General features: G+C 39.4%; 1 protein-coding gene across 2 annotated transcripts; it reads right to left on the minus strand.

Annotated features, from left to right (window-relative positions):
- Positions 1–457: 457 nt before the first annotated feature.
- On the minus strand, positions 458–13,666 carry RFESD (Rieske Fe-S domain containing). 2 transcript variants are annotated; one of them, XM_053595989.1, is made up of 6 exons: positions 13,552–13,666; positions 13,091–13,269; positions 12,372–12,469; positions 4,310–4,485; positions 4,174–4,208; positions 458–2,487 (listed from the first exon to the last, which is right to left on the minus strand). In XM_053595989.1, the coding sequence occupies exons 4-6, from the start codon at positions 4,482–4,484 to the stop codon at positions 2,224–2,226; spliced, it is 474 nt and encodes a 157-aa protein (XP_053451964.1). In that variant the 5' UTR covers position 4,485; positions 12,372–12,469; positions 13,091–13,269; positions 13,552–13,666; the 3' UTR covers positions 458–2,223. The 2 variants fall into 2 exon arrangements, with proteins under 2 accessions (XP_053451964.1, XP_053451974.1); XM_053595999.1 differs by lacking the exons at positions 13,091–13,269; positions 13,552–13,666 and adding an exon at positions 12,835–13,071 and having other exon boundaries at positions 12,372–12,465.
- Positions 13,667–17,985: the final 4,319 nt, after the last annotated feature.

The raw sequence follows: 17,985 nt of genomic DNA on the forward strand, positions 1-17,985 counted from the left end.
TGTACATTTTTAATGAACAAGAAAATTTGCCCTTTGGTGGGTTAGATTTTACACTGTAGTTTATAATATGGAAATGTTTATAATACTTTCATGTTTTTATCAAAGGCTCGTTTTTCACATTTAACTCTTTATCTTGCAAGAAAAAAACTATCAAAATGTTACACATATTTTTCATAGCTATAAGAATAAATTTATCGGGCGGCGCCTGTGGCTCAGTGAGTAGGGCGCCGGCCCCATATGCCGAGGGTGGCGGGTTCAAACCCAGCCCCGGCCAAACTGCAAGAAAAAAATAGCCGGGCGTTGTGGTGGGCGCCTGTAGTCCCAGCTGCTCGGGAGGCTGAGGCAAGAGAATCGCGTAAGCCCAGGAGTTAGAGGTTGCTGTGAGCCGTGTGACGCCATGGCACTCTACCCGAGGGTGGTACAGTGAGACTCTGTCTCTAAAAAAAAAAAAAAGAATAAATTTATCTGCAGACTGCAGAGTTTGAGCCTGCCTATTATTCCTTCTCTTATAACTCACTTGTAAAGTTATGAAGTACTTGCAATTCATAGATGCCATCCATTTATAAAGTAAAATATTACTTACAAATGTGACAAGATTTCTGTGTATGAACAGGACACGTTATGACATAAAAAATCAAGTCCACACTACTCATTGTTGCCAATGGCTCCTGAGAGAAAAGACTTCTGTAATTGGCCCCACAAACCAAGGCCATGGTTTTTGCCCAGAGGAGGTACTTTGATTTCTTCCATATGCTTTAAGTTCTGGACACGTGTTCAGACCTGACAGATCACTGAAGGAGCAGCACCTGACATAACAGGCGGGGCTGTGCCTATCCCAGAGCTAGGCCATCTTCTGCACCCGTGAGCAGCTGCTGCCATAACAGCATTTATGAAAAGCCTCAATCTGGCTCATTAGTAGTCTGAGGAATGAGTAGCAAGTGGCGCTCATGCTGTCCACGTTCCAGCAGAAAAGGAAATGTAATAATATACAGCAAAGGGTTCTGTGCGCAAAGCCTTTTCCATACATAACTTATTCATTTACTATTTTTACAATAAGCAGAGGAAAGAGTCTGGGTGGGCCCCTTAGAATGCTGGGCTCTTAGTTTAATCGTATGGCACAAAGATTACTGTCCTTTGAGACTGGGTTCCAGTCTTAACAACAGCTGTTCTCATTCTGAATTCTACTAATCCTGGTTCTTTCTGGTCCCACTTACTCTCATATTCTATTGTGTGCTGCAGAGTTTTACGTGATCAGTACCTAGGGTGTTACCTGAAGTACTTAGCAATTAGTAGGGTGTAGGCACCAGGCAACTGGAACACTGCTGGCAACAAATAAATGGCATGGTAAAATCAGGGTAAAACAACTAAATGTCAACCTTGATTGTGACCTTTGAAGAACAAAATCCTGGATCTCTTCTCTCTATAACAAACACTTAGACACACATGCACAAAGTTCTCTAAAAATAAAAAAAAATTGTTTATTTGCATTCAACGCACACTGACTCACTAAATAGGAGACTTTCTAGTTCTCATGGAGGGGCAGTGGCTGTGTGTGTCTTACTTCAAGAAACTGTAACAAGTTTCCTTCAGTTTTCATGTCTAGCACAATGGTAAGTTTATTGATCTCAGTTTTTGAGGCATTTTTTAAAGACAAAAAGTATGCTATATATTTTGGGGAAATGTACAGTTAAGATTTGAGCATTCTAGTGTATTTAAATTTTACCTAAAAACACACAAATAATACAATCACATAGGAGAATTAGTAAACCCACAGAAGCGTAAATAAAACAAGAATGAGAGAATCTGGTACTTGTTGGAGCTGAATGATGGTTGGTTGACTTTAAAACTTTTCTAGAATAAAATACGTTATATCAAATAGGGACTTTTGTCTATAAAAATGTTTCCTACTAAATCCTACTTTTTACGCACTATTCATTTTGTTTACTCCAGATTATTTTCATCCTTAAATTGAATATCTCAAATCTATAACCTTCAGATTCCAGTCAATCCAGAGAACTGAACAAAATGCATTCTACTGATCCTGACGACAATCCTCACATATATCACACTGAGTATGTGAGCTCCTAAACCTGTCAGATTTATATGATTTTGAAAGTAACAGTTGTGTCTATGTTGGCCAAAATTCATCTATGGTATTGAAGCAAAGTTATTCTAAAAATACTTACAAACATGCACAATACTTTTCACTGCCATGTATTTTTATCAGGAAGAACTCTTAATTACTTTGAAATCTCCAGTAGCATAAAAGTCAGAGTCACACTTAAAAGGTTCAGTAGAAAGAGTCACATAAATATTGCCATTGTCCACTGTCACTACATGAGTCCTTTGTTTAATTCCTTTGGAGCACCACTTGGGTTTTGCTGATGGATCTTTAGGATTTATAGACTGATATAGTCCTTCTCCTGTTGCCAAAGTAATTTTATATTTATGCCACGGGCAAACTATACACGGTTGTCCATCAAAATCCTGTGGAAGAAAATAACTCACTTAATATTCTGACATTTCAAATGCTCATGATAAAACACAGACTCAGGACAGACTCTGGAAGAAGAATCAAGCTAAAGTACAGGCCAGCCTCTTTTTTATTTTTTTATTATTATTTATTTTTTTACCTCCCATTTACAAAATATTCAGCATAAAGCAGAACCTAATCTGAGAACAGTCACCATGTCCTTTTGAAGTTGATCAGAAACCTAAGCCAGACTTGCTCAGTAACCGCACCATGTGACTGAGCTATGCCGTGACCTGTCAGACGTCAATGTCACTTCCTTGACAGAAACGGGGCAAGGCCTTCAAGAGCTTCTATAGGAATTTTCACTAGCTGCTGGAAGCTCTAGATATAAAGTCAATAGTGGTTACTAAACATATGAGAGCATAATGTTAACAGAAGAGCAATCTGTGATCCAAAGTAGTTAATTTTCAACTTTTTAAATGTCTTAATGAAGTGCTTCACAAACTTTAAAGAGCATGGGAATCACCTGGATCTTGATAAAATGCAGCTCTGTTTAACCTCAATAGGTCGGGGGGGAGAAGTGGACAAGACTCGGCACATCGCAGGCGACACCATTGTCGCTCATCTATGAGCACCACTGAGAGTAGCAAGGCCTTAAAGGCTCATCATGGACTAAAAATGAAGGAAATTCTGTGAAAATAACATCAGTGGGTGCTTAATTTTTCCCTCTCTACCAAAAGCACAGTAATGCTGATTTGTACCTCCATGAAACTACCAGCAAACATTCACATTTTCACAATTTCAACACACAGATGTCCTTTAACATGAGAAGGACAGATGTGGAACCAGACACATATCAAGTGTAGAGAGTGGAACGCTGAGTTCACACTTGACTTTGCACCAGTTAGAGGAAGATCAGTTTCTCTCATGTTTTCATGAAGCAGAAAACAAAAAATTAGGTGACCAGTTTTGAAATGCAAGGAAGCAAAGGCAATTCTTTGCTTTCTTCTCCCCAATTCCTCTCAGTTAAGACCTCAGTTAAGACTTAAAAGAAAGTGTGTTTTCTTTTTTAAAAAATATACATATGCTGTATATTTTGTTATATTATAAAAGAAATATATACTCATTGTAAAAAATTCAAATTACACAGTATATAAAGTAAAAAAGTGAATATTATTTTTGATAAGAAAGTGAGATCTCATGAGAACTACTATTCTACAACTTACTTTTTTCAGGCATAAATATATTTCTGACTCCCCTCCACACCAGCAGACACAGATCTGCCTCATGAATGTAATGGTTGCATCGTACAGTAATGCCACAACCTGGCTATATCACAATTTATTTAACCAGTTTCCTATTGTTAAAACATTTACATTGCCTTCAATTCATGATAATAAATAATGTTACAATGAACCTTTCCTATACATATACAAAAACGTGTGCAATCATATCCTTATGACAGATGTCTCAGAGTATAACCCTAACCCCAGGTCAAAAGACACACATATTTCTCTATCTGTGAACTGGTTTTCTTCACATTATAAGGGTTGTGAATATCTGAAATATTGAAGATTATATTCAAAATATTAAAGTAAAGGTCAAATCAAATGTGAATTATTTTTGAATAAAGAATTAAATAAAAAGGATATAAACAGGAAACATGTAAGTTTGTTGAAAATAGATTTAATTTTACATACCTCTATTTCTCCCAAGTGTAAAGGTCCTCCTGAGTCTGAAAAGAAATTAAATATTATATGTAGTCACTAAAAAAATTGAAGTTGTTTCGTTTGTGGTTAGTAAATAAAATTTTACTAGTGAAAAACCGACTCTTACGGTAACAGCGAATGTCCATGGCATAATATTCCCCCTTGTGGCAGAAAATGACCACTTCTCTGTCATGGACAACAGCAGCCATTCTTCCACGTTTTTTAATGTCATCTTCTCTGCCAACACAGACAGGAGAATATTCCTTCTTTTCAGGTTCTGGTACAGAGTCATCAAGATTCATGCTAGTTGCACAAAAAAGAAAAAAGAAGAGAAGAAAAAAAAAGAAAATTGCCAAGCGGTCTTCGCTAGTTTGGCTGCAACTTAAACCACAGAGGCAACACTAAGAATGAAGAGCCTGAATCTCTTGAGAATAATGGAGTCATTTTTCCATACCTACACAAAACAAAGCATTTATAAGTACTAGAGTATAGTCAGTCACTACTTTGAGTTAGAGACTCTCAAAGCCTGCCAAAATTATGGAGGACTCTCTATGGAAGGCTAGACTTGTATTAGATTCATTTCAATGCTTAAGAAGGAAATTTCAAAACTCCTAAGACAAAGACTTAAATTTCATTATTATTTCCCATCACATTCAAAGTGAAGAATGTCCAGTTATTGTTTTATTGTTTCTAGTCTTCTGCTATGGGCAGGATTCCTTGACAGTTTGAGTGAATTGTCTTGGGCCCCTTGGCTGAGGTGGTTCTGTGTAGATTACACAGCCAGCTCTAAATGGCCGAACCAGACAACTATTACAAGAGGGGACAGGCATGAACTGAGGCCTTTCATTTTCTTACCTCAGACAGAAATTGCCATTACTTTCTCCTGCCTTATTTTGGGCATTTGAGACAAATTCTCAATTAATTTATAGAGGAGAATTTTCAGGTAGTATAAATATATTTTTTCTTGGTGCAGATATGAAGCCTATTTCTTTGAAAGCGACCCTGAGACTTTCCATATACTTTAAGAACATAGTCACAGTTAATTTCATGTGAGAAGGAAACATCAACATATAGTGTCAGGGTTTGGGCCACACACAGAGGATTTTCATGAGGGCGTCCCCTGTGGAGGCATTTACATTTTTTTCTATGATAGATCCAATTTTCCAAGAATTTTTATAATTATTTTTTCTCCATTTCTAATCCCAAATCTATCCTCTATTATTCCTAACCTCTATTAGAGGTAAGAGTTACTATTTGAAAAGTTTCTGGAAACATTCTTAATTTTCCCATATCAGGATATAGAATCTGATAGTTTTGACAATAACTTTCAAAAAGAGTGAAGAACCATGTATTATCTTAGGGTTGATAAGAGAGACAGAGACAGGGAGAGATTTGTTCTCCAGGCAACTCTTATTTTGAATCTTTGCATATAAATAAAATGTACATAAAATATAAATAAAAATTACAAGACAGAAAAGGGTTTTGCCTTTTCCTTTATTTCCTAATTAGTATATTATTAGTAATATAATATTATTAGTATATTATCTGCTTGGTCTCTGCCGTGTGCTGCAAAATGGGCATCTTCCATCACCTGGACCACAGCCTGACCGGCACCAGGCAGGCTCACTCCCTGTGGGTGGACAGGAAAGGATGGGCTATCCCATCCAGGCCTGAGACTCTGTATGTACCTAGACTGTTATGTTGGAGCTGGGTGCTTCAACTCCTTCATTATATGACAGAAGTTAAGGGTCCATGGTAACATGTAATCACAACCTACTTTTATCTTTTGGACACTGACTGATAAGTTTCTCTGTAATCTACTTAGGGATTAATCTATGTTTGAAAAAAGAAAATAGGCAAAATTATCAAGGAGTAGCTAATAAACAATAAAGACTTTCAACAATATGTGTTCAGGTTTTCCTTCTGCAAAGCTCTCCTTCCTCATTAGAGATTATCATTCATTTGGTAGATAGTTCCTGAACTCTGAGTATGTGACCAGCACTTCAGGAAGTAAGACAGATAAAATCTCTGCCCACCCAAACATTACATTCTGCTTGGTAAGATCGATAATATAAACAAATACATAAGTTAAACATGAAGAGAATAAAAAGGATCATATGAGAAAAAAAATAGGGAGAGGCAATTTTGCAAAGAACAGGCTGGGAAGGTGCCTGAGATGACAAGTGAGGTGAAAACCCCAACGTGCAAATGAACTATGCATGCTAACTGTGGGGTGAAGAGAGTTACAAACTGAACACACAGCAAACACAAGCGCCTGAGAGAAGGAAAAGTTTTGGTTAACACTAGCCAGATCATGCTCCGGGGACCAGGACGTGATGAGCAGGGCTGTGAACAGGCAGGGGCCAGGTTGTTCTGTGCTGCATGTGGATTTTACCCTAAGAGCAACGGGCAGCCCACTGAAGAGTGTGAAGCAGTTGAATGGGACATGATCTACTTTTAAAAGAATGCCTGGCTCTGCAGAGAATGGACTGTGGTGGAATCAGAATGGAAGCACAGAAATCAAAAAGCTGCCGCATGGGTCCATGGGAGAGCCGGTGCTTGCTGCAGGGTGCTGACTCCAGGGGCAGAGCTCGGGAGGTGGGGAGAAAAAGTAGTAACAGCAGCAGCTGCTGCAATTATCTTGTGCTGTGTGACAAGAACTCTTTTAGCCCTTTCTAGTTATTAGCTCCTTTAATCCCCAATGTACTAAAAAAAGATATTACTGTAATTTTGCAGTGGGAAAACTGAGGCATAGAGAGGTTGGGTAGATGAGGAGGAATGAAGAACCTACAGAAAGATAAAGAAATAAAGACTCCAAAGTTTCTTGGTTTGTGCAACTATGCGGACTGTAGTACCAATGACTACGATGAGATAAACAAAGAAAGGAATGACATTTTTGTAGGGATGGAAAATCAAGAGCTAGCTACATTTGGGACATAATGAGTTTAGGGCGTCTAGAGGCACCCCAGTAGCTATTATCAAGGCAGCAGTCTGATATATGAGACTACAGTTGAGAATGGCTACAGAGAAAAATCTGGGAGTTTCCTATAGTGTCACTTGGACAAGAAGTGTAGATGGGGAAGAAAGTCTTAGACAATTCCTGAAGCACTTTCAATATTTAGAGGTCAGGTGGGAAAGAGGCTGAAGAAGGCAAGACCAGCCAAAGTGTCCAAGCTGGAGGCACCACCTTGGACACTTCGGCTGGAGGCACCACCCTACCAGACTTCAGGCTATATTACAAGTCCACAGTAAACAAAACTGCATGGTATTGGCAGAAAAACAGAGACATAGACATATGGAACAGAATAGAAAAGCACGAGATAAAACCAGTCTCTTACTGCCATCTGATCTTTGATAAACTAAACAAAAGCACACAGTGGGGAAAAGAATCCCAATGTAAAGGTCTTAGCAAAATAACTAAGAAAATGCCACGAAAGCTATGTTAACTAGTGTGATGAAAATGTGCCAAACGGTCTATGAACCAAGTGTATGGTGCCCCATGATCATACTAATGTACACAGCTATGATTTAATAAAAAAATAAATAAATAGTAACAAATAAAAAAAAAAAGAAAAGCATCCCTATTCAACAAATGGTGCTTAGAGAACTGGATACCCACATGTGAAAGACTGAAACTGGACCCATACATTTCACCATTTACAAAAATTGACTCAAGGTGGATAAAAGACATGAAATCTAAGACATGAAACCATAAAAATCTTAGAAAAAAGTATGGGAAAAATTCTTGATGATGTTAGACTAGGGAAAGATTTTATGACAAAGACTTTAGCAGCTATTGCAACAACAACAAAAATAAACAAACTTAATTAAGCTGAAAAGCTTCTGCACAGCTAAGGACACAATAAGTAAAGCAAAAGATAACTCTCAGAATGGGAAAAGATATTTGCAAAGTATCAATCTGACAAAGAGTTGATAACTAGAATCTACAGAGAACTCAAATTAATCAACAACAAAAAAAGAGTAAACAATCCCATTTACCACTGGGCAAGAAATATAAATAGAACCTTCTCTGATAAAGACAGACAAATGCCTAATGAACATTTGAAAAAATGCTCACTGTCCCTGATCCTCAGAGAACTGCAAATCAAAACTACCCTGAGATATTACTTAACTCCAGCAAGAATGGCCCACATCACAAAGTCTCAAAGCTGCAGATGCTGGCATGGATGTGGAGAGAAGGGAACACTTTTACACTCCTGGTGGGACTACAAACTCATACACCTTTTTGAAAGGAAGTGTGGAAAATCCTCAAAGAACTCAAGTTAGACCTCCCATTTGATCCTGCAATCAATGCCAATGACTGTGATGAGAAAATCTGGGAGTTTTCTATGGTGTCACTTGGACAAGAAGTGTAGATGGGGAAGAAGGTCAGGTAGGAGAGAGGCTGAAGAAGGGCAATCCCATTACTGGGCATCTATCCAGAAGAAAAAGAAAATCCTTTTATCATAAGGACATTTGTACTAGACAGTTTATCTCAGCTCAATTTACAACTGCCAAAATGTGGAAACAGCCTAAATGCCCCCCAACCCAGGACTAGATTAACAAGCTGTGGTATATGTATACCATGGAATACTATTCAGCCACTAAAAAAGATGGAGACTTTACATCTTTTGTATTAACCTGGATGGAGGTGGAACACATTCTTCTTATTAAAGCATGACAAGAATGGAGAAGCATGAATCCAATATACTCAATCCTAATATGAAGCAGTAGACGATCTAATACAGGGGTCCTCAAACTACAGCCTGTGGGCTACATGTGGTATGATCGTATTTGTTCCCGTTTTGTTTTTTTACTTCAAAATAAGATATGTGCAGTGTGCATAGGAATTTGTTCATAGTTTTTCTTTTAAACTATAGTCCGGCCCTCCAACAGTCTGAGGGACAGTGAACTGGCCCCCTGTTAAAAAGTTTGAGGACCCCTGAATATACCCACATAAGAGAAAAATTCATATCAATTCAAGGTCGGGGAATGAGAGAGCAAAGAGAGGGAAGGAGAGTGGGGATGGGTGTGCTCCCACTTAATGGGCACAATGTTAGGGTGTAGGGTACAACTCTTCGGGGCAGGACACAATTATAAGAGGGACTTTATCTAACAAATGCTAACATTGTAACCTAATTCTTAGTACCCTCAATTAACCTGAAATGATTAAAAAAAAAAGACATTTGAGAAAATTATAAATCACATGTCGACTTCAAATTTTCTAATTTTAGGAAGATGATCTTTCATCATCAGCACACTCACAGTTCAAAGGAAGTTAGGATAACAATCTATATGGAACCTGCATTGTAATTCTACTTAAGTCTTAGGTTAACATTTTACATACAAACACATACATCCAACTTCTTTAAAGAGAGCACTTGCACTTTAGTGTACCTAACTTATAACAATCACAAACTGTGGAACAACAAGAGGGATTTACTTTCTAGACAATATTCCTGATGGCTTTTCTAAATATTTATTTGATCCTGTTTGACTTATAAGAAATTTTTAAATGTTAAAAGAGTATGGATTATTTAAAAAGTAAGTTTATAAAAACAAAATCTTAAGAGTATATCTCTACATAACTGTGTCTGGAGTCAACTTGAGACAGAGAGAATTTATAGGCCACTATTTTCAGAAGGGTAGTTTTGAGCCATGTGGAAGACAGATAACATTTATCATTGTAAATCTGGGCTCCCAAAATTGAGTGTAAGTAGAGGTGCCTAGAGGTGCGCGCACACACAGAGAGATGCATTGATGGGGAGAGGCAGGAACATTGAATTCAGCAAAGGAAAGCATTACACAAATCAAGCTCAGGAAATTATAGGGATGTTGAATTTGTGCTCTGAAGTTTACATTGTTAATCCTTGCTTTAACCCGGCTACTTAAAAAAAAAAAAAAAGGATGGAAAAATAATACACACTCTATTTAAAAAAAAATCATCTTGCAATAAAAAAGAAGAAATATATTATTTTTAAAAAATGGCAAAGAGGACCAGGCCATGATTTTCTGGGTTAGCTCTGGTTGGCCAGAGGCTGGAATACTACCACTTCATGGTCATCTGATCTACTTGATTTTGGCAGGTGCCCAATGTATCCAAATTGCTCAGATGGTAGTATTTACCTTCAGAGTTGGACATACAGCATTATCACATTTTGTGACAGAACAGACAAAGGGTCAATAATGATAAGAAAAATGGAAACATGTAATGAACTAACTGAAAGAAGGGGAAACAGGCTGAGGAAAAAGAAATGTGAAATTTGCAACACATATGACCAACAAAGGATTAGGATTCATAATATACCAGGAACTCCTATAGACTAGTAAGAATAATCTGTGATCCAAATAGAAAAATGAGAAAAGACATGAACAAACACTTCAGAGATAAGGAAATCCCAAAGGCCAGTAATTACTTTGTTTTGTTTTGTTGTGGTTTTTGGCCGGGGCTGGGTTTGAACCCGCCACCTCCGGCATATGGGACCGGCACCCTACTCCTTGAGCCACAGGCATGGCCCAAAGGCCAGTAATTACATGCAAAGATGCGTAACATCATTAGTAGGAAAATGTGAAGCCAAGCCACAAATGGGGTACTATTCCCATCCATCAGCCAGCGAAAAAATTGTATCAAATATTGTTGAGATTATGGAACAACTGCCAGTGACAGCATAAATTAGGGCCGCCACAGTTTGGTATTACCTAGTAGAGTTAAACATATTCAGGACCCAATAATACCACTTTAGGTAGAGAAACGGGCACAAGCACACCAGGAAACATACACAACAGTGGTTATAACAGCAAAAGACAAAAAACACCACAAAGTTCATAAACAGTAAAACAGATAATTTGTATGTTCATTCAGTGGAAAGCTGTAGAGCAGTGAAACTCTATCACTATATCAAGTTGGACTGATTTTAAAAATGTAACTTCAAATGAAAAAATTTAAAAAGAATTACAAGTATGCTCCCATTTTTATCAAGTGCAAAATCTTGCCAAACCAAACAATATGCTATTCATAGATACATGTACATAGGTTAAATTTATAAAGAAAAGCAAGGGGATAATAAACATAAAACGTCTCAAAATTTATAATTCTTATGTTTTAAAGTATTCTTTTCAATATTAAAGTAGTATAGAAATATTTGAATATCCTTTTCAATATTAAAGTAGTACCCTACTTTATGTAGCAAATAACCCAAGACCCAAGAATACGGGGATAAAATTTCACTTTCTATCCTTAGAGAATATGCCTGAGTATAGATTATAAATAAACTATTTGAGAATTCTGTACAGCTTATTTCAAAAACTGACATGAAAGGAGAAAATAAATTAATTCTTTTTTATTTTTCCAGGCAAAAACTAGAAAAGAAATACCACTCTCAAGCAAATATCAAAATACAAGAGACATAAACTAACATCGAAAGTTAATTATGCTTTCCTGACTCTCAAATAAATGAGAACTAAATACTGCCCTTTCTCAAATTTCAGTCTCCTGGAACATATAGTTTTTGCAGACTTTGCCTCCAACCAAGAAAAACTGTAGTGAACTTTAAAGGAGCTGATAAGAAATGAACAGTGAAGGCTGGGGCTAAATGATACCGTTTCAGAGAACTATGATTACAGCCTTGCATTTTGCTTAGGAAAGTATTATCTCAGCTGTCAAAATACAGTTTCTTCTATGTATCATAAATGGTACTATTTGTTTGTGATATCTGATGATTATTTTATAATTAATACCCATATTATTAATATTACAAATATCATGGTCCATTCAGAATAATAAAAGCCTATTGACCTTAATTACTGTTATTTTGATGAACTATTTATAAATTCCCATAATTCCTCTATTTTGAGTCTACTTTATTAGAATCATAACTGAATAAAAGAAAGTAAAAAACTTGAGCAACTTACCCAGTTTAAGAGCTAGATGAAAACTTCCCTATGAAAAATTTAGTTGTTCTGCTCTATAATTCTCTTAAAAAAATTTTTGGGGGCCTGTCTCTAAAATTAGGTTTCTATAGGTGCTAACTCCATATAACATTACAGATTAACTAAACGGATCCTCAGTCACTATTAGATTCCTGTCCAACACACGAAATAAATTCAAGCTGAATTAAAAAGAAATACAGTAACTCAAGTTTCCCAGAAGACACTGGAGACCAAAGAGACTAGAAATTAAAGGTACTTACTTGTCAATCCTCTTGAGCAATGACTAAGGTGCTTTTACTATGTCTGGGGACTTGGTCCACACATTATCAAAACGCTTATCTCAAGGGTGACACTCTTGCTTTTAGGGATGAGAAAAGCATTAGAAAGTAGTTTTGAATAGCAGAATAATAAATAATAGATAACTAGCTGTCCCTCAGTGAGGGCCTACTGTTTGGACACTTTGCATGTATTAGTTCATTAAGCCTCACAAAACCTCCAATGGTAGGTGTTAATTTCATTCAGGTAGCACTCACATGTGGCACACGAGTAAACTATCTTGAAGACACAAAAACCTTTGAACAAAGATTTATATTCGTGACTGGTGATATGAATATTAGTGACATTTGTGTATAATACATATCACCAGAGATGATAGCCTTGAATTTTTAATTTATGAACGCTGATGTGGAAGAGTAATATCCACAAATGTTTAAAATTGAATACTTGCCTAATGACCTAATAAAGTCATGCAGCCACTGTGGAAATCGCATCCCTTGTCTGTTAACATCGATCTGTGATCACAAGTGAGCTGGACCCGGGTTTCAATCCCGGTTCTACATGATTAAGGGCAAGTTGCTTTATTTAGCTGTGCTGCAATTTCGTGGTGGGAAAGCCTTGCCACACAGGGGCGTGGTGAGGGATATGTTTTATTACACGTCAAACGTTCGGAGCAGGGCCTAACCGCAGGAACGCAACACACCAAGTCGGCTGTCACAGCCACGCCCGGCGCTCTCAGCTTAGCCGTGTTTAACATTTCCTTAAGGACGCTCCGCAGTCGGACCGAGCATGACTGAGCAGGTGCAGCGGCTCCTCTCACTGCAGACTCTGGAGACTAACACTTAGGACAGCCAGGGCTGCAGAAAGCCTGGCAGCTTCACACTTTCGAGGGTACAAATAGGAAGAAGGCTTGTTAAAAACGCCTTCCACCAGCCTGAGCCGGCAGGGCTGGGTGTGGTCCCCCGCTTGACGGAAACAGGCGCGGCAGGCGCCACACAGTTCCGGCAGCCCAGGTCCTCCCAACTCCGCAACCACGCAGGCGCCGGAAACCGAGCCCAGGCGCCCGCCCACCCCCCAACTCCCACGGCCCGACCGGAAGCAGCTGGCCCGCGAGCTCCGCCCCCGCGCGGCCGCCCCATCCTGCGTCGCCAAAACGAAACCTACAGTCCTGCACTCCTCGCTCCGCCTCCAGGAAACCCGCCCTTCGCGGCCCCAGCCTGATGCAACTGCGCAATCCGGTGTCCCGCCGCCGCGCACCGTCTCCGCGGGGCGGGGCGAAGCCTCCCACGTGACCCGAGAAGGCCGATCCCCTGCACTGCCGGAGGAGGACTCCGGCAGACAGGGGTCGCTGTCCTGCGCGCTGTGCTTACACGCTTTTTAAATGCGCTCAGTTGTCTCTTAAAAATTTACCCTATAAAAATATTTGCAGAAGGTCGTCACGATGCATGTAATTTATGTATAAGGAAATACTGCAATGAAAGAATGAGACTAGTTACAGCACAGGGGAATGGTTAAATAAAATACAGTGAAGACGTGTGAATTACTTTTTAGCCGTACAATGTACACTCAAAGGACAGATTCCATAATGTGATAAATGCTAAAAGGCAAAGCATTAAACCCAGTGTTAATGTCTCTATTTAATGTAAATAAAAAATTATTTCTCCAGATATAAATATGCAGGTATGTACACAAACTTTTTCTCAAAAAAATCAAAAGAAACTTAATGGTTGCTTTGGGGGAGATGGAGGATTTTCTTTTCTTTTTTCTTTCCCTCTCTTCTCTTCTCCTCCCTTCCACTCCCCCTTTCTCCTCTCCTCTCCCTTGACAGAGTCTCGCTATGTCGTCCTCCTTAGAGTGCAATGGCGTCACAGCTCACAGCAACCTCAAACTCTTGGGCTTAAGCCATTCTCTTTCCTCAGCCGCCCTAGGAGCTGGACTACAGGTGCCCTCATCAACGCCCAGCCATTTTTTGTTACTTAGCAGGCCTGGGCTGGGCTCGAACCTGCCAGCCTCGGTGTATGTGGCTGGTGCCCCACTCACTGAGCTACAGGCACTGAGCCAGAGATGATTTTCACTTTAATATTTTGAAGTTTGTAGTTTTGTTTTTTGTTTATACCAACCTGAATTTTTAATTTTTATTTATTTTTTATTTTTATATTTTTGTTGAGGAAGAGTCCCACCCTGAGCAGACTGCAACCTCAGACTCTGGCTGTGAGTATCCCGAAGCTGCGGGGATTACAGGCGCCCGGCTGAGTTTTTCATTTTTTTAGGAGTCAGCGTCTCACTCTTCCCTCAGGCAAATCTCAAACTCCTGAGCTCAAGCAATTCTCCCTCCTCAGCCTCCCACAATACTGGGATTACAGGCATGAGGCAGATGGAGGATTTTTACTTTCATATTTTGAAGTTTGCAGTTTTGTTTTTTCTGTTTATACTAACCTTAATTTAAAAAAAAAAACAACCTTTATACTTGTGTTCAAAGCTGGAAAAACCAGACTAATCGAATTTTTTAAAAGTTTCCGCGACTGTCTTCCAATGCAATAGTTCTTAACCTTGGCCATGCCTAATCAGCTGGGAGTTTTTAATAAGTCATGATGCCAACTCTGCATGCCAGACCAATACAATTAAAATCTTAGGGGGTGAGGTTCAATATTTTTGTAACTTCCCAAGCAATTCCTGTGTGGAACTCAAAGCTGACCATCACAACCTGTGTTAGTAGGCAGACATAATAATTTCAGACCCAATGGCCCAATGGACCTGGGGAAGCTGATACCCAGGAGCCTTGTCCATTCATCTCAACGTGCCACACAAATGCCATTTTATTTTATTTTTTTAGAGACGGAGTCTCACTTTGTTACCCTCAGTAGAGGGCCGTGGTGTCATAGCTCACAGCAACCTTTTCACCTAAGCTCAAACTTTTGGGCTTAGGTGATTCTCTTGCCTCAGCCTCCAGGGTAGTTGGGACTACAGGCACCCACCACAATACCTAGCTATTTTTTGTTGCAGTTTGGCTGGGGCTGGGTTTGAAACCCACTACCCTCGGTATACGGGGCTGGCGCCCTACTCACTGACCTACAGGTGTTGCCCTACAAATGCCATTTTAAAAATGAGCTTCAACTTTAAAAAATTCTTTAAAAGCTCAGAATAATAGATTTACCTCCAGTGCCAGTTTCTTCTCATTCTATTCGGTTCACTATAGCTTTAGTCACCTAAAGTATTATTTTATGGGATAATTTCTCTTTTGGCCATTTGTTTCACTGACCCAAACACAAATCAACTATTTAGTTTTTATGGTAATAAAATGTATTTTGATTTATTATAATTTCCATTATGTTAGCCATCCCCAATTATTTTATGAGCACCTGAGAGTGTTTGCAGTTTCCAGCTTGTCATCAAAGGACTAAAAAATGTTTACCATTTCTAAGGAAAAGTCTTCTTTTTTTTTGGTATAATCTGAGCATTTAAAAAATGATACATCTTAGTGTCTTAAGGGAAATCAGCCTGAAATCTGATTTTGAATAAACTAAAGACCTCAGTAGGTATACATGCCAGTATAAGAAAGGAAGGGAAAGTTTTAGATCTCCACTGAAAGTATTAATGTGCTCAGTCATGTGATGCTTGGAGGGCAGAATAAACCCCCTCTCTCCAGTGTCTCAAATGTGCGCCATGTGCACACAGGGTAGGCATGTAAGATAGCAACTCATTAAGTACATCTGAAGGTCATTACCATTCAAAATAAAAAATCATGATTCCTAATATTACTTTATTTTACATTTTTGGCAATAGAAGAGTATGGGCACTGCTACCACCACTAAATTCTACCCGTTGCTACCTTGGGGCACTTTCTCCCCCTTTTTTTTTTTTCCTCTATTTGTTCTTTCACCCTTTCCTTGCCCATACTTCTAACTTTGGCCTACTAGTGACGCCTAGTGGTAGCCATGGGTGAGAAAACTGCAGCTGTCTTCTGTGTAATTTTTGGCCTGGGTGCATAAAAAGTTTCAAGTGTCCCTTCTTAACCTTTGTAAGCCCAGCCCCTCTGCTCTGAGCATCAGGATGTTTCTAGGCAGGCCTTTCAGGGACCCAGAATTTCCTCTTAGAGAAGTTAAAATACAAATCTGTCTAACACTATCTGTCACACTATACTAGTCTGTCTTGTAAGCTAGTGAAGGCTAGTGTGTGCTACAAGTTTGGTTGGAAGTGTATTCACCAATGTGAATTTCCTGCTCCTTCAAACCAGAAAAGAGTGATAACATTGCCTTTATTATGCTACTTTCTCAGATTGTGAGAAAGAGAGGGTGGCTTTAAATACTTCCTGTCTGCTTCTGACTCTTAATGAATATCTCCATGACATATATTTGTTATGGAAGCCAACTTGACATTTTCACCTGGATGTTATGGCAGAAACAGTGGTTTCCACGAAACATCCTATCTACTCCCTCTTATTTTTGAGCCCCACTTACACTTGGGTGAGGCCATGTGACCCATTTTGGTCAATGGGCTGTGGGTGAAAATGCAGTGTGTTATTTGTAGACAGACACCGAAGAGTTGATCTGAGACCCCTCTAGTTGCCTCTTTTTTGGGTCACAGGAATTCAACACTCTGGATGGTGGAGTCTGCACCACCCTGGATCCCAGAGTGACAATGTGGAACAGAGACCGTATCCCCCAACTAATTCCCTAACTTCCAACAAGCTGTGAAAAACATAATGTAAGTGAGAAATAAACATTTACTGTATTACAGCCATGGAATTTTAAAATTACTTATTATTGTAACACAGTATAAAGTAATATCTAACAGCTATTTCTAAATTCATCATTTTCAAAATGGAAATATTAATTTTCTCCCATATATCTATATTTCTTTGTTCCCTCCATCTCTGGAAGCAACACCACCATGCATCTTCAGGCTTAAAGTATAAACCTGGATGTCATCCTTGCCACCTCCCTGTCATTAGTCCCCCTGTGCAAAAAGGAGTTCACATAGCTGACTGGAGTCTCCTCATTTCTTCTGAGACAGAGTCTCACTACGTCCCCCTCAGTAGAGTGCTGTAGCATCACAGCTCACAGCAACCTCCAACTCCTGGGCTTAAGCGATTCTCTTGCCTCAGCCTCCCAAGTAGCTGGGACTACAGGCGCCCGCCACAATGCCCGGCTATTTTTTGGTTGTAGTTGTCATTGTTGCTTGGCAGGCCTGGGCTGGATTCAAACCCGCCAGCTCCGGTGTATGTGGCTGGTGCCCTGGCCGCTGAGCTACAGGCGCCCAGCCTGAAGACTATTATTCTTAAACAGGTCTGCTTACAAAGTTGGCCCTTGACTGGCATCTGGGAATTTGGCAGGTAAACAGTTCCCTACACACACAAAACTTCCCCTAAATAATAAAGGTGACTCACTGTGCCTAAACTGTGGTCTGCGCTGACAGAAAGGGGGGCACTCGGCAAAGATCTCACAGACCATCAAGGCTTGTAGAAAGGTTTTTATTGGAGAGGGAGGGACCAAGGAGGAGAGAAAAGGAGGCGGGGGGCGAAGAGAGAGAGAGGAAAAGGAGAGGGGGAGAGAGGAGAGACTGAGACGGGAAGAGAGAGGAGGGAAGAGAGAGGAGGGG

This window comes from Nycticebus coucang, chromosome 1, assembly GCF_027406575.1.
Source record: "Nycticebus coucang isolate mNycCou1 chromosome 1, mNycCou1.pri, whole genome shotgun sequence".
NCBI classification, from domain to species: domain Eukaryota; kingdom Metazoa; phylum Chordata; class Mammalia; order Primates; family Lorisidae; genus Nycticebus; species Nycticebus coucang.

Excerpts from the sequence above, each read along its gene's own strand:
- RFESD (XM_053595989.1), bottom strand. The coding sequence starts at position 4,484 with ATGAATCTTGATGACTCTGTACCAGAACCTGAAAAGAAGGAATATTCT. Across the intron at positions 4,209-4,309 it reads CATGGACATTCGCTGTTACC|ACTCAGGAGGACCTTTACAC; the intron begins GTAAGAGTCGGT and ends ATTTCTTTTCAG. Across the intron at positions 2,488-4,173 it reads TACACTTGGGAGAAATAGAG|GATTTTGATGGACAACCGTG; the intron begins GTATGTAAAATT and ends TTTCTTCCACAG.